The sequence below is a fragment of the Salarias fasciatus genome, chromosome 19 (genome assembly GCF_902148845.1).
Source record: "Salarias fasciatus chromosome 19, fSalaFa1.1, whole genome shotgun sequence".
Lineage (NCBI taxonomy): Eukaryota > Metazoa > Chordata > Actinopteri > Blenniiformes > Blenniidae > Salarias > Salarias fasciatus.
In genome coordinates this window covers 15548253-15564856 of record NC_043763.1, presented here as the reverse complement: position 1 = coordinate 15564856, position 16604 = coordinate 15548253, and the positions used below count along the sequence as shown (strand labels likewise).

The following is a 16604-nucleotide window of genomic DNA, read 5'->3' as shown; positions in this document are numbered from 1 at the left end:
GTTGAAGTAAATGCTGATGTGTAACGACTTGTTTCGATTCTCATCGGTAATTTTTCGACCTGAGGACTTGTGTGTTTCATTTCCATCTGATGTTGTTTTACTAGACTCGCTGGATTCTCTTGTCAACCAGTACCAGTACCAACCACTACCGGTTGACAGCCCCGAAGGAGGTCAGGGATTGTTGTTCGGTGTTGTGCTGATGGTGTTAGTTAATTGTCTAGCCAGCAGCTGTGTGCGACCCTCATTAGTTTCATAGTCCCCTGGTAGATTAGAACGACGTAGGAACTGGTGCGCTGTTAGTGAGAGAGAGAGAGCCAGTGTCGTCCAGTTATAATGGAGGTAAATTCACTCTTGCAACAGCATGGAAAGAAATACACTGCAATCAGTGCAGCAGATTGGTGTGCTTTCCTGTGACGGTAGGTTTTATGGAGTGGAAAAGAAGCAGACCTCCCAGCAGCAGATTGCACTGCTATCGGTTCCAGACATTCATATGTAAGAGTTTAAATCGTTGATGAAAATATATTTGTTAAAACTTACCAACTTTAACAACTTCTGTTACAAAAATGCAACTAAATCTGGTTTTGAAGTCTTTTTAAATTAACATGCCAGTTACCTTTACTATACTTTACATGATAGAATCTGTGTAAACAGATCACATTATGAGCTCTTTTGTTCCTCCTGTTTTTAGGTATTCGGTCTTAGTCCACTTCAGTGTTGTCAACTTTTCTTTCAAATCCTGAAATTAACAAATGGATTTAATTAATTTAATGGATGGTTGATAATTAGCAGCTACACCTGCCAGTGACCACTCTACAGCAGCTAGAGTGGACATTGAATCCTGGTTTATGTGCTGTTACTGCTGAATGAGTCCACTGTCTGTAATTATTAGCTGATTCTCAATACCATGTTTTTGATGGGGAATTCTTCAAAACAAACCGTGCAGCCTTGAAGATGACTTTCTTCTCATCTTTCAGTGGGAGTAAATGCAGTGTTGTTTTTTTAGCATGTACACACACACACACACACACTGTGCACATAGCGCAGAACAGATGACAGATATCCATCATCAGCAAGCTTCTCATCACTCCTGCACATGTCACACAGCTGTTCCAAGTAGATGCATCACAGCAAGTAAACACCAGGCCGTCTTAGATCATTTCCTGTAAACAGCTGACACAAAATATTCCGACAGACCAAAGGAACAGCAGGTGCGGGCAAGAAAATATGGATGACGCTTGCAAAGTTCAGGTGTTCTGACAGCTTTTTGTTTTTCTTCCTTCTGGACTTTTTTGCACTTTGAATGTTTTCGTTTCATGATTTACGTTGATTTCAGAGAGATTTTAACGGACTGATTAAGACTCATTTTAACTGAAACAAAACTTAATGTCTGTCATGTTCCCTTTCAGGAATCATCTTTATGTTACAATTAATACAGCACATTGAAACAACTGCATTAAAGGAAAACGATGGCAGCTTCAGCTGTGAGAACAATCTCCTTTTCAGCGTGACAGCACAAGGCTAAAACTGAATTGTATAATATTGATGATGGAACGCGCCTTTTCCTTCTTCCCTGGTTTTATTAAGGGGAATGTTCTAGAAGTGAAGAACAGAAATAGCCTTTCAAATGCCTCCCAAAGGTACACTTTTTACTTTAATGCTTTAGCTCAACTTCAGAACCTTGACTTTTTAACTGTTACTGGAGTAAAAAGTTGAATCGATCATTCACACTTTTACAAGTTTATTTTTCTTTTTTCAAGTGTCTGTGGGTAAGCTTTAGTCAAGAACGTTTGTTCTTTTGCAGCTTCTGTCCTGCAGTGAGGAAATGTGTAGCCATTCGCAGAGCATAGTCAGAGCTTTTCTTTCCTGTTAATCCTATGAAATGGTAATATTATGGGATCTCATTTGCATTTCAGGCACTCGTATGTTTGAACAATTCTCATATGTCAGGCTTTTTTCTTCTTGAAGATAGCCTTGAAACTTTCACAGCGTCATGGAACAATGAAGAGAACGTGTGATTTAATAAGTATTCAAATCTTCTTTGGCAGCAATAACCTGACCTAAGCTCTTCCAATGGCTTCTGATCAGAGCAGAACAACTTCCCCCCGCCCCCCCCCCGACATTATCCCATATGAAACAGTCCCTTCAAGCATTCAGCTGTTATTTATCTTTGGTGGTCGATTTAGTTTCCAAGTAAATTTTTCTTCTCAGTCAAAGTAGCTCTGAATCTGTCTTCAATGGCATCTTCAGCATCCAGCGGTGTCCCTCATTCCTCCCCCCCTTCCGCTCTTTTCTCCTCTCCTCCCACTCATTCGCTAACTTACAATCTGCTGCTCTCTGCGTCTTATTCATTTCTCTTAGCAGCGGTTTATTCTTTGGAGTCGTCGGTGCAGATCGCAGAGAAGATCGATCTCACCTTCACTGCTCCGAACAGTCGCCGCTCCAGTTTTAGATGTGCGGAACGGCTGGATCCGTGCCCAGGACGATTAACTTTGTCATTACTCGTTCGCCCAGGTGTGAGTCAATGACGGCACAACAAATTAGCAACAGCAGTTCCTCACAGACAAATGAAGCGAGAGTGTGAAGTGGAAGTGGCTGTTTACTGTTCCAAATTGCGCATTAAATGGTCATAAAGTTCCCGTTAACGCTTTCCGTTGCCTTCGGCGTCATTCATTAAACCGCGTTGGTAATGAGGAGCTGGAGTGGCGAACTCTGATGCCTGACCGCTCGCTCACCGCTGGCTGTGCACGTCCGCCACCCGATTCCTGACCTGTCTGCAAGAAAAACACAACCTGGAGGGCACGCCCTGCGCTCCGCCGCATGTTTGAATGAAATACCATGCAGGTTAATGACACACTGCGGTAACGTCTCAGACAGCTATTCCTGATGCGAATGATCATTAGAACTATGTGTGATTTTCCTCGCTTGGAAAAAGTTCGCAGGTTTATGCATGTCGACACAGTACGCTGGTTTGATTATCCTTTTATTTAAGTCTGTAATATAGCAGTATTTCAGTGAGTATTTGCAGCAGTGGAGTTTTGATTCAGAATTGTGACTTATCTGTGGAAGATGGAAGGACGAAAGGTGCTCAAAATGGTCAAGATTTGTGGGAATGAACGCTGCATTATTCCCTTTCACTGTCAGTTTAAAGGCCCTCATTTTAGAAATGAAATACATTTAGCTTCTCATAAATGGCCCAGCCGTATTCCAAGTTGGTTTTGACAGGCTGCTTAGTGTCGCGGGTGGTTTTCCATTACTTTAACTTATTTTACTTCATTCCAAGGATATGATCACTCTGAAATTGAATTTTATTCATCCTTAATGATATTGTTTGGCCAAAGAATTATGAAAATCTCAAAGAGAGGAGAATGAAAGCAATTCTGCTTTTGCTGGGATTTTCTGGGAGATTGTTCATTGGCTAATTTACATATTTGAAATGTAAAAATTCTAAATAAAATATTAGAAAGAATAAAAAAACACATTAAGCGTATGATTGGAAAGCTGATTTGCTCCTTTCTTATCTCTCTTTCTGCTTTGGTGTTTTGATTGTTCTGGGAGTTAAAAGCAAGACAATTGAGTTATGGAGGCAGAATGTGAAGGGATTGAGGGGGCAGGCCCAGAGGAGCTGCTCTACTTTGAAGCTTCTATTAAACAGAATTACAAATGCTGTTAATATTATAGTTTTGATCTGAAATTGGCTGAAATTGTTGAATTGGTGAAATCACGAGAAGAAAAATGACTATTTCTCTACATTTTTCATCACGTTCATCCCAGTCCTGTCCCCTGTTACCCTCAGGAGGGACGTGTAACCTGCCCACCATCCCCTCGGCGTCAGACTTCAACACCGTGCTGTCCAGTGACCAGAACACACTGGACGGGACCCACTCCCAGCATTCCCAGCACAGCACCAGCCAGGACGACATGGCCGACATCGAGGAGGGGAACCAGTGCCCGGCTGCTGTTCAGCTGGCCGACGCTCAGGTAAAGCTTAGGATATTTTTATTGGCACCATCTGTTTAAAAGCAGGCAAAAAATATTGTGATCGTAGCTAACTTCTGGAATAGTAAATTAAAAAGTAATGAACCGTACTGTGATGGTGTCTGCAGTTTGCCAAAAGCCTGCTTCTTTCTGCGCTCCCGTAATCTCTTTCCCGTCCCCTCAGGTTGTGTTCAAGCCTTTGCTGAGCTACACCGGCATCCAGGCCCAAGACACCACTCCTCTCAGCTACAAGATGTATTTTGGAGAGCACCTGTCTTTTTCTGGCAACCTGGAGTGTCTCCGAGCAGACATCGTGGACTCAGACACGTCCAAAGAGCGCAAAAACAAGCGATCCAAGAGGTAAAGTGATGGTGAAATCAAATATATTCATTATTCCAGTGCTTCCCAAACTGTTTCCTCCAGAGCCCCGTCCTCAGTTTGCGTCTCAGACAGGCTGCAGGCCTCCACCACCCAGTGTGTGATGGTTTTCCCCTCTTTGCACAGACAAGGCATGGTCAACCTGCCTCCTCTGGAGTTTAAACCGGCGCTTCTCATCGAGACGTTCAGCCTGAACGCGGTGGTGATGGAGAAGTCCACCAGCGCCCCGCAGGGCCCCTCGGCGGTCCCGCTCTCCTTCCACGACCTCAACCGCCGCCACTACAACACGTTCCACTGCGACTTCACCACGGCGTGCCAGTCCATCAGCCAGCGCGTGGACATGGCCCTGGTGCGCCTCATCCACCAGTTCAGCACCATGATCGACGACATCAAGGCCACCCAGACCGACATCAAGCTGAGCCGCTACACCGCCGGGTCGGCCTCCCCGACGCCCACCTTCAAGGCCCGGCCGTACCGCCACTTTCGGTCCTCGGACTTCAGCCGCAGCTCCCGCGGCAGCCTGAACGGCGCGGGCCGCAGCGGGACCCAAACCCTGAAGAGCAAGCGCGGGGCGGGAGGGGGAGGAGGCGGAGGTGGAGCAGCAGGGGCGGGGATGTCCGGTGGTTTGCCTCCAAACGGACCTCCGTCGGGCATGGATACGCTGGGCAGGAGGGAGCCCAGAACGCGCAGCTCCCTGGGACGCTCAGAGCGACGCACCTCCAAGGTAAATACAGGCTCTGAATGATGTCTGCGACTGATGAGAGACGTGAGCTGCGGTTTTCTTTATCTCGGAGGATGCACGTGTTGTTATTGTTTGATAGATCATAGGAGGAAAGTCATGCACAGCTTGAGAGAATTTGCAGTGAAGCTCAAAGAACAGGCGTGAAATGGTCTACTTATAAAAAAGGAAAAGCCAGAACGGGGCAGCAACCAGACTTCAGTCAACACCTGAACTGTCAGGAAGTATTTAGAACAATACAGAAATGAACACAAGTAAAACAAAATAGCCATGCACATTAAGACCCACATACTTTCTCACACACTTCCTTCCTCATACAGTCGTTACAAATTGTTCCCATAAAAATGTACCCATGTTATATTTTACAACAGTAAATACTACCCTAATAGTATTTATTGCCAGAAATGTAAGTATAGAGCTCAAATTTGATTTTTTTTTAAATAAATATTTTATAGTTTTGTGCCATTGTACGTTTTTTATACACATCAGGAGCACGTGGAAGAAATTGTCAAAAACTGTGCTCGTTCTCCGTTCCTCCTCTAGAGGGAGCCACAGATCAGGAGATAATCTCCGAGCAGGCAGCATGAACTTCAAACACTCAGATCTCATGTTTTCAAAGGAAGAATGTGATGGCCAGCTCAGAATTCACATGCAGAACTTAAAGAAATGCTCTGTAAATGCGTCTGCGTGGTTATTTGGCCCGATCAGCTGGAGCCTCGGCTTCACGCTGTGAGGAGCTCAGAGCTCTTTGAAAGTAAATTTTTATTGAAGTTGTGAGGAGGGACCATAAGTAGATGATCTCCCGCTGTTCTGCCCGCTGACGGCAGCTTCCTGTAAACCACAGTGTGTGTTTTCATTAGGCGGCACGGCCTTGACGGGCCACCGCATCACAGCAGCCATCCAGTGACAGCAAAAGCAAGCAGGCCAATAAAAACAGGGCCAATCAGCCCTGTCTGTTTATTTACGCATTTCTGTGGCATTCCTGTTTGTTTCATAACGCCGAGTGTTGCGTAACGTCTTCAGGTGTCGAGGAAGGGCTCCCGTGACGTGGCCGACCACATGGCGATCCAGATGGACGACTCGGACTCCATCACAGTGTCGGAGCAGAGCGAGCCATCGGCAGAATGTTGGCAGAACATGTACAAGCTGCTCAACTTCTACTCCCTCATCTCCGATCCCACCGGCATCCTGGAGAAAAGCTCCCCGGAGAACTGCCTTTCAGGTGGAAATCAGCTCTCCGCAGCCATCCGCTCCCCCCGTTTCACTGCCTTTAGCGCCGCGCTGTCCTGCTTCACACTTCACTCCTGCCTCGGTCTTCCTTCATCCCTCATGTTTTCAAATATCCTCGCTGTGCTTTTTTAGGTTTCTTCTTCTCCATCTGCTCCCTCCGCTCTGCCGTCTATACTCGCGTGTTAGATCTCCCTTGGCGTGTCTTCTTCGCCCCCCGTCACCACATTATGACCGCTTTATTTACAGAACTCGCATGAAAAACTGGCGCTCAAAAAAGTCCAGAACGAGGAATGTCTCAACAAAGAAATGCAAATGAGTGTTTTGATAAAACCTACAAAGTCACAGAAAAACAAGAGCGAGACGTTGTCGTACAAAGATTTTCAAGCAATGAGAACTGAACTGAAAATGTATTCAGATCGCAACAATTGGTGGGAGAATCGTGAGGTTCTGACACTCTTTCACCAAGAAGTATTCAAGCTCATATTTTAACTCTCTACAGCCAAATATGTGCTGAGTGTACAAACTTTTCAGTCACTCTGGGATCAAATATTTATTTCAAACAAACAAGGTAGATGGGATTATTTATTGGAGCAGATAAGTCGGGGAGAAATAAATCCTCACATTGTAACACGAAAACTTATCGTCATATATTTGAAAAATCTAAAACATATATAACATAACATTCTTACCTCCTGGCATTGAAAATAACTCAGAAGATGGAGGAATAAGTAGAACAGAGGGGATGCATGTTTACCCTCAGATGAGCAGATAATGCCTAATTATAATTTGCTTTTGGTGAAAATATTGCAGTGCTGGACTTTCTCCCCTGTGTCACAGTTGATATTTGTGTTATTTCTTCATTTGGCTTCAGTTCATCCCGATGGGATGTCTCGCGGTTGTTGTGACCCCCGCATTTCCCCAAAGAGACCATTAAGCATTGGACAGGAGGCTGTGAGGGGCTGGAAAGGGTTTCGCCATACTTGGTTCACTGAGAGAAAGACTTTTCTCTGAGGCTAAAAAACTTTTTTCTATGGCATGGATGTCGTCACAAGCTAATGTAGGTCAGTTAGTGAGCAATAAAGGAGCGACTTCTGAAAACAACCCACCCGTTCATTATTGAGAAACTTCATGTTTAACTGATGCTTTTCTCCCCTGCTCCTGCAGAGGGTGGGCGTCGCCCCTCTGAGCCCTTCTGCAAGGTGATCTTTGAGAACGAGCAGCAGGAGCCGGCCACGCCCAACAAGCCGCCGGGCGCCGGCGGGAGGCGGCGCAGCCTGGTGAGCTCCGAGCCGCAGCACGTCACGCTCATCGTGTTCGGGATCGGGATGGTGAACCGCACGCACCTGGAGGCCGACATCGGCGGGCTGACCATGGAGGCCGAGCTGAAGAAGATCCACGGAAGCTTCACCCTGAAGGAGAAGATGAAAGGTGAGGCCGCGGCTTCAATATCAAATATTAAACTTTACGTAGCGCCTATCATGCACGAAAACACTAAAGGTACTACGAGCACACACATCATGAACCAAACTCCACATGCATTCTCACATTATTCTGACGGACGACGCAAGTGTTATTTAGAAGTTGCTATGCAAAAATGGGACCTGAAAAGATGTGAATTGCTTCAATAGAGTGTTTACCCTCTGTCGTTTTTAAATTCCCTCTAACTATATTCAGTTCAAATATCACTGCAAATGTCAGGACACAGAAGTCAATACAATTAAATTAACAAAAAGATACCCACCTTCCAGTCAACAGTTCTGACTTTGAAATGATTCACATTGAACAGCTTAATAACATTCAGAAGCTCCTTTCAATGAACACTGCGAGGAATAAGAGGGTGGCGCGTCACTCATACATGACGACTATAAACGACCCAGAAAAGATTTTTTTGTTTTTTTTTTTTTCTTCTTCTTTCCTGAATGAATAACGAAGGACATGAGGGACACGTCGTTATTCCCGTGTGAAGCTGCGCGTTCATAAAATCATCGGCATTGCTCATCAGACTTTTAGAAACTTGTCAGCTCAAACTGAAAACTTGGCGTTTGTTCCACTTAATGTTTTTGTATTCATACCACGCTGGAGTTGGACCGACACCCTGAGACCAGCTAATCAAGCAGCTCTCGAGGTGCCCAGTTGAGCACGACCCAGCTTAGTTTTCCTTTCACTCCCGCACAGCTGCTCTCAAACCAAAAATCAACTAGTTGCACTAAAACCGGCCGTCGTTGGAATCCATCGGTGATGGTTTTTTTTTTTTTGTTTTGTTTTTTTTTTTTAATAAATTTGTTGTTTCCTCTCCTCGTGGCTCCTCTGTTGCCTCGGACCTGAAATGCTTCCAGATTATTGCCGTTTCTCCGGAATAGACTCGATTCTGTTCTCACTGACTGCTCCAATACATTAAGGCAGATGGCTGGTGAATGACTCACGCCACTGGTCGAAGAGCTTCATTGCTTAAAGATGAAAACTCTGCTTATGTTTGCATAGTGAGCAGGGTTGTGTCGGCTTTATGTATTTTTCAAATCACAGCATCGCGACTTGACCTTGTAGCTCATTAATCACCAGGTCTTAGTTTGAAATGAAATTTGGATCCTTCACATCATTTGTTTCAGCATCTGCTCGATGTGGAAATCTCAAATAAAGCAAATATGTTTTGATCAAAGTTTTGATTTCACGCTCAACACAACAGCAAAAACAAGAACAGGGATGTTTCACTTGTTAAAAACTTTTCTTTGATCTGATTTAATTTTTGTTTTCCCCCCTCGCCCCCCTCGATTCACGGCAGATATCCTGCACCAGAAAATGACGGAGACATGTGCGTCGGCTCACATCGGCGGAGTGAACATCGTCCTGCTGGAAGGCATCACGCCTGACATTCAGTACGTACCTCCTCCTCCCTCACTTCAGCTGTTTGATGAATGCCGCTGGAGAAAGTTTCTGCGCTCTGAATGTCGACATAAAGAAGGAAAGCCTGAAAAAAAGAGGTGAAGGTGTAATTACACTTAAAATTGTTGCTCCAGCTGCCACGTTGAAGCGTATCGATCCCCACCGTTTTCTTGTCGCTCCTTCAAATTGGCTGTTTACGTCGCAATCTCTGGGCATTCTAATTGGAACTGCGTGGACGCTGAAGCAGGTTTGATTCATTATTTTGAACGCTTTCCAAGGTGAAGGATTATTTGCTTTCTACTGTGCTTTATTTTTACAACACAAGGCCAGCCTCAGTCTTACAAAGCTGAGCTGAAAACACTGACCTGAGAAACCCAACTGCTCTTAATTAACGTTGATTATCGTGCATTGCAGCTCACTGGGAGAGTTACACAGTTCTATTTTCCTTTTGCAGATAATTCAACCATCAGTTGTTGTTTTCTTTATTCTTTTTGCTTCCTCTAATCCCAGCCTTTCTAATCAGGTTATGCTCCTCATGTGTTTATATCCAGTTTGTTGCTAAAACAGATTGCTTGTTTAACAGAGGTTCCCACTGTGAGAGCAAAAGTGAGACTTAATGATGTTTTCATGCTGTATTTAAATGCAGCTTTTCACACTTTATCCGTTACTGAGGGGTGATTTTGTTTGATATCGAGGTGGAGCCGTGCTTTGGTGTGTTTGTTTACAACACGCAGCATCTGGACAGCAGGAAGAAGACAATGTGTGACGCAGTGGATTGATCTGTTGTGCCGATTTGACTTGGCTGTTTTAATCTGAAGGGTCAAACACTGAATGGAATTGAATACAAATCATTTTCAAGCCTGTACTTTGGAGCTATTTCCTTTCTGTAACATATAAGAAAAAAAAAAACATAACCAAACTCCAAATAAGAATATTGTAATGCTTTACCTAATTAACTCTGAACATTTTCACAAACATTTGAATATCAAAAACAAATGTGAGAGCTTTGCACGCATTTTGATCAACTTCTTTGTACTGCGGATCTCTGTTTACACTGTCTGATGGCTGTTTCACGCTTTGTTCTGCCGATTTCTTCTCTCTCTCTCTCTCTCTCTCTCTCTCTCTCTCTCTCTCTCTCTCTCTCTCTCTCTCTCTCTCTCTCTCTCTCTCTCTCTCTCTCTCTCTCTCTCTCTCTCTCTCTCTCTCTCTCTCTCTCTCTCTCTCTCTCTCTCTCTCTCTCTCTCTCTCTCTCTCTCTCTTTTTAATTTAACTCTTCCTTGCTTTCTCTTCCAACTACTTCCATAGACTGGAGGATTTCCCAACATCTCCCACCAGCACTGCTAAACAAGAGTTTCTGTATGTTCTGCATTAGTTAACCTAAACAGCACAACCGCTGCATCCTTCATTTGTCTGCGTCACCCGTCTACCATGTGTATTCACAACCGATTTCTCAGGAGTTGAATGAAGTGACTAGTTACTGAGATAGAACTAGCTGCCATTGTTACGGTAATAAAGGCCGGATCTTGAGTTTTGAAGGTTAACTAAAGTCACAATGAACTGATTTAATTTTCTCGTGGAAGTTAAGTTCGATTATGTCCTCCAGTGGTCGAAAAGGAAGTCTATAATGAAGAGGGTGTTATCAAAGGACATTTCATACTTTCAAACTGGCCCAAATACACAACATTAAGTGCTGTTTAGCTATGACAAAATATGTTTAATAGCATTATAGTCACTATATATTTTGTCATTTCGAACTTTAAGAAAGACCTTTAAAATAACTAAATGTCCCCTTTGGATTTCTTTAAAAGATTGGGTCCATTCTTTCCCACAGTTTTTCACAGTTTATTATCATATTAATATTTATTCATGATATTGTTTGTTGTGCCACAGGGATAATGTAGAAAAAAACCAGTAGTAGCAGAATTTTTGCACTGACTGCAGAAAAATCCGAGCAATTATTTTTTTTTATTTTATTTATAATGAACAGTAAATACAGTCATGCATTTGCATAAAAAGAGCAAACAAATGCAGAAATATTCCATGCATTAAAGTAAAAATTGCTTCTAAAAGAAAAATATATCACACTGGTCCAACTCAAACTGATCAGTTAAGTTGTCAATATTGTTAAACAGCAAAATGTTTGCAGATGGACTGTAATTAAATTAGTGTACAGTATCCATGTTGTTTCCAAGTCTCATACTGGGATGTCAGTATTTCCAAAAAGTTATGTGAACCGTGCATCAGCCATCCAGGATTAAATGTTTGTCCTTAAATGATACTTTTTTGAAATCAAGTCATCCTTTATGTAGCGCTCATACATAGTGTATGTTCATTTTTGGTTCTTTCCCGTTCTGGTTGCTCATTCTCCCTCCCCTGGATCTGCATGGTGTTCCTCCGTTTGATGTCCTCTCTCATCAATTCATCAGTCCACTTCATCTCCGGGCCTCAGATCTCAGTCGTGCGGCTCATCCGGGGTCATGTTGTGTTTCAGAACTGTGGTCAAGTGCAACATCGCCAAGTCTCAGGCCCTGTACAGCGCCCAGCGTGGACTCAAGACCAACAACGCCGCCGTCTTCAAGGTGGGGGCCATCATGATCAACATCCCCCAGCACCCGGCCACTCTGCACAGCATGATGGTCCGCAGCTCCCACCAGCTCTCCAAGCAGATCTCTGATCTCATCCGCCAGCCCTCCAACGCGTAGGTTTTTTTTTTTTCCTCTCCATTTTCTCTGCATTTTCAGCAGCTTTATAATTTTAAAAACAAGGTCGAGAAGAGTATTTTCTCACATACCTCATGATATTCATTTGTATTTTAACATTCAGTTAATTTGTAACGGTGCAGCGCTTTTGTTTAACATTGAATTATTTGTTTTTTGGTTTTGTGATGAGTTTCCACTGTTTGACAGCAGAGACATGTAGCTAGTTCATGTCGAGTTTCCGAGTCGTTAGTTTCAAAGAGGCCGCAGGTATTGACAGAAATGTCAGACGTTACCGTCCCCAGTCTCTGCGTCTCACGTGCAAATTCGCTTAATGAATGCATCCTCCAAGCCCTCACGCCACGGGATGCTAATGTTTGCTTTATCAAAGTGAAAAGTTAGTACGGCACAGCCACTCCGTCGCCTGCTTTCAGCGCCTGTGTGTGGCCCGTTTCCATGGCAATGTTCTGAATTATGTTAATATATTTATAGAGTTGTAGGTGTGCTCGGGATATTAAAGAACCTGTCTATAATTTGATATTCACCGGAATGTAAGGAGCTATCTGCCAAGCTCTGCATATTAAGCCGCACCTAACTGAATCAAAGCAGTGGTAGCAGTTTTTCGGCGTGCACAGCTTCCTACACACACTTTACCCCCCCTCACTTATTTTAGAGTTCTTTTTATGGAAAAATGTGAAGTGCCACTTCCAAAATCCAGTTCAGGCATTAACAACTAGTATTTGATGGAGCTCCCCCCTTCACATATTCAAATCGCCACTTAAGTTGATGGAAGACGGTCCTGACTGTGCAAGTGTGTTAAGTGTGTATATGTGTGTGTGTGTGTGTTCACAGTCAACCCCCGAACAGGGAGGACACCCCGACCCCACAGCCCTCCGACAAGGCGTCCAGCATCAATCAGACCCCCGTGGAGGCCAACGAGTTCCCCCAGCTCCCCGAGGGCCTGGAGAAGAAGCCCATCGTCCTCAAGTTCAGCGCCATGATGGACGGCATCACCATCGGCGCGGCGCTGCTGCCCTCGCTCAAAGCCGAGTACAAAATGGGACGGGTCAAGAGCCACGGCATGACAGGTTCGTCCACATTGATCTGTCTAAACTGTTAAAGAGAGCTCAGATTTGTTAACAAATTACTGCCGTGATCTGAATAAATTCCACAAAATATCATTAGAATATATTAAAGCTGCGTCTTATATCAGATTAAACAAATGTATGAGCTGAAGTGTGACTCGATCTTCAAAAGAACCTTGGCTGAATAGAGTTGCCGACTGAAAAAGCTTTGATTGTCCCCTGTGACTAAAATGCATATAAATAATTCGATTTTCCATGAAGTCTGCCGAGTAAGTATATAAACTTAATTTAAATAGCTCTATAGCACATTCTGAGTTGGTAGTTACTTACCAGTTGAATGAAGCGCAGATATAATATTTGTTTCTTTTGCTTCATTTAGTCAGTGGACAAAATATCAGGAGGCTTTTGAAAGTAACGCGCTATTAAAAGACAGTGAAGTGCTCACAGCTGCGTTCACAGACATCTGGAGCAGAGAAAAGGCGGTTCGTGACTCCCGAGCTGGGTGCATCGCCACATGCGCGGTGGGCTGTAGCCAGGGTTCAGTGCAGACTAATGAGTGCTGCAAGAGATTTGAAGTGACTTGAAAAAAAAATACGGTTGAAGGAGGTCGCAAAATAAATGCTGCAGCAACTCGGTCTCTTCCATGTTTTTGCTTCCTGGCTGTTGAGTCTGGACGCCAAGAGGAGCTCACCCCCAAGATATCATTAGCTTTAGACCTCGGGAGGAAGATAAGGCCTCCTCTGTATGGATCAAGTGTGGCAAGGACATCGCCACAGGTTGGATTCATTCACAGAGACTTTACCACCTGCGTTAACCTTTCCTGCTTCAACCTCTAGACAGTTAAAGTATAGGCTAGCTTTATATCTCTTTAACTTTGCAATGCCATTGCCTGCAGTTAGGAAAAGAATAAAGGCATTAAAAAAATGAAAAATATTTTATGCGTGTTTTATAATAATGCGCTGTGGTGGGATAGGACAGGCGCAGCACATTAAGGCCAACAAGTCTATCGAGCCAGAGTTCATTTTCAAAAGGAAAGTAATAACTAGTTTCTAATTCCTGAGGGCATTTTGGTAGGATTGCGGTTTTCTTGCTCGCTGCTGAAATGTTGCAGCAGTGTGGCAAAAAAATACCAGTTAAAGGGCACAAAGAGCGTTGAGGCTCTATATCGCCTGTGAATGGAAGGAGTCGTGAAGGCCTGGCCTCTCCTCTCCTCTCCTCTTCCTCTCTCTGAGCTTCGAGAATCTGAAAATGAAAGAGATTTGGCTGAGCAAGCCTTTCAAACTGCTGTTTCATCGCAAAGTTCTGTCACTTTCAGTCCTTCCTGGACTAAAAATTAAACATATGGACACACTAGAAATAGGAATAAGTGCTGCTGTGATAACATGAAGACTATCTTCACTATGAGCTGGAAACAAGACAGAAGTAGATGGCAATTTTTAAATTGAAAGCGAGACGAGCCAGAGGTTGGATTGTTGTGTCAGAACTCATAATGTTGTTTTTTTCTCTTTTTGCGATCAGGAGCTCAAACCAGTTTCACCTTTGAGCTGCCGAACCACAAGCTTTGCTTCCAGTCCAAAGTGTCCCCCGTGGACATGTCCACCATGTCGCCGTCGGCGAGCCTCACGCTGCCCCCGGTCACCATGTCGGGAGAATACATCATGGAGGAACACGAGAGCCACTCGGACCAGGGCTGGGCGGCGGACGAGTTCCCAACAAAGCAGGGAAACTACCTGCAGGGCAACTACCTTCGCTGCGTGGCCGAGGCAAGGCAGTGCTCAGTCAGCAGGAAACATTAGAGGTTTTCAAAGTTAGATAAAATAGTGAATAACTGTTTTTCTCTGGCGCACAGATCGGTTCGTTCGAGCACAATCTGACCACAGACCTGCTGAACCACCTCGTCTTTCTGCAGAAAGTCTTCATGAAGGAGGTCAACGAGGTCATTCAGAAGGTGTCAGGTACGGATTTCTTACGGAGTTGATCTAAACCAAACAGCTGCGAGTTCCCCTCGGTATTCTGCTGCTAAGCCCGCTCACAAATCCACTCATGTTCAGTTCCAACAGCAGCATTGAGGGTAATTTCATCTCGCTCCGTCTGATCAATATCGTTAAGCAGTAGAGAGAGGGCTGGGGTTTCCAGTGGACTCTAATGGTTGTCACATTCGATGGCGCTCCTCGGTGAGCTGCTCTCCTGTCCTTATTGTTGATGCAGGAGGAGAACAGCCCATCCCCCTGTGGAACGAGCATGACACCTCTACAGACGCAGACAAGCCCAAAATCCTTCTGTATTCCGTCAGCCTCATGTTCAAGGTAACTCATGTTCAGCTTTTTCTTTAAAAATTACAAAAAGCAGACGCGATCGGAGGAGAAGCAGCCAGGTCCAGCTTTTGTGTTGCTTCGAAATCAGTTTTATTTCGAGCGCCAGCCGAGCACGGAGGGAAGTTTCTGAGTGTCGGCCCCGTGTCCGCAGGGAATCCAGATGACGGCCACCACCCCCTCCATGCGGGCCGTGCGCTTCGAGACGGGCCTGATCGAGCTGGAGCTGTCCAACAGGATCCAGTGCAAGGCTCAGCCCGGAGGCAGCAGCAGCTACCTCAAACTCTTCGGCAAATGCCAAGTCGACCTCAACCTGGCCCTCGGACAGATCGTCAAGCACCAGGTCCGCATCAGGCTCTCACTGCATGCTTGATTATTTAACGCAAGAAAACAGAATAACTTTCCTTTTGGTTTCTTCCTTTCAGGTGTACGAAGAAGCAGGCTCAGACTTCCACCAGGTGGCGTACTTCCGAACGCGGATCGGCCTGCGAAACGCTCTGCAGGAGGAAATCAGCGGCTCCTCGGATAAGGAGGCTGTCCTCATCACGCTCAACAGGCCCATAGTTTTTGCCCAGCCGGTGGCGTTCGACAGAGGTCCAGCTCACTTTTTCTGCTAACATCTACGCTCTCACACAACATTCCAGCCTCTTTCACCTCCACCGCTCACTTTTCAGATCAGGTTTTCAATGTCCGTGCGCTGTTGATGCTGAAGGAGCACAGCGGGAGCTGGAGGTCCCGCTGTGAAACACTGCAGAAAGTCATTTTTAGTTACAGTGGAAGTGCTTTCTGATTGAAACCCACCTGACATTTACACACCTTTAAAAAAAACACACACACACACAAGTTGAGCATCTGCAACTAGAAAGGCTAAACCTTTGTTTTTTTGACTTCTCAAAAACCCTCACTCCTCATGTTTAGATGACATTTGAGTGTTTTTTTTTGTTTTTTTTTTCCCCTCTCCTCTGCCCCCAATCTCTCCCATCCCGTGTCCCCCTGCAGCTGTGCTGTTCTGGCTGAATTACAAAGCGGCGTACGACAACTGGAACGAGCAGCGCTTGGCGCTCAACAAGGACATCCACGTGGCCACCAAGGAGGTGGTGGACAAGCTGCCAGTCATCCAGCAGACCTCCGCTCAGGCCTTCAGCACGCTCTTCCTGCAGCTGACGGTCAACGATCTGGGGATCTGCCTGCCGATAACCAACGCGTCCCAGGTAACGTGCGGCTGCGCTTTGCTCACGGCCGACTCCCAGCGATCGCCACGTCACAGCGAACACCGTTACTCGTAGAGCAGGTTTAAACCGTTTTAGTG

The 16604-nt window shown here is 45.0% G+C and overlaps 1 protein-coding gene across 11 annotated transcripts in view; it reads left to right on the top strand.

Annotated features, from left to right (window-relative positions):
- Positions 1-16604, top strand: part of kiaa1109 (KIAA1109 ortholog) — an 88942-nt gene that overhangs the window by 38908 nt on the left and 33430 nt on the right. For 10 of the 11 annotated variants that reach the window (XM_030116473.1, XM_030116471.1, XM_030116467.1 and 7 more), the window contains exons 46-60: positions 3794-3978; positions 4160-4335; positions 4480-5077; positions 6116-6314; positions 7487-7750; positions 9102-9195; positions 10508-10558; positions 11694-11900; positions 12751-12986; positions 14502-14746; positions 14833-14938; positions 15192-15289; positions 15450-15638; positions 15721-15889; positions 16295-16506. In XM_030116473.1, coding sequence (XP_029972333.1) covers positions 3794-3978; positions 4160-4335; positions 4480-5077; positions 6116-6314; positions 7487-7750; positions 9102-9195; positions 10508-10558; positions 11694-11900; positions 12751-12986; positions 14502-14746; positions 14833-14938; positions 15192-15289; positions 15450-15638; positions 15721-15889; positions 16295-16506 — 3029 coding nt within the window. The remainder of the gene's footprint in view (positions 1-3793; positions 3979-4159; positions 4336-4479; positions 5078-6115; positions 6315-7486; positions 7751-9101; positions 9196-10507; positions 10559-11693; positions 11901-12750; positions 12987-14501; positions 14747-14832; positions 14939-15191; positions 15290-15449; positions 15639-15720; positions 15890-16294; positions 16507-16604) is intronic. The other variant, XM_030116465.1, reaches the window with a different exon arrangement.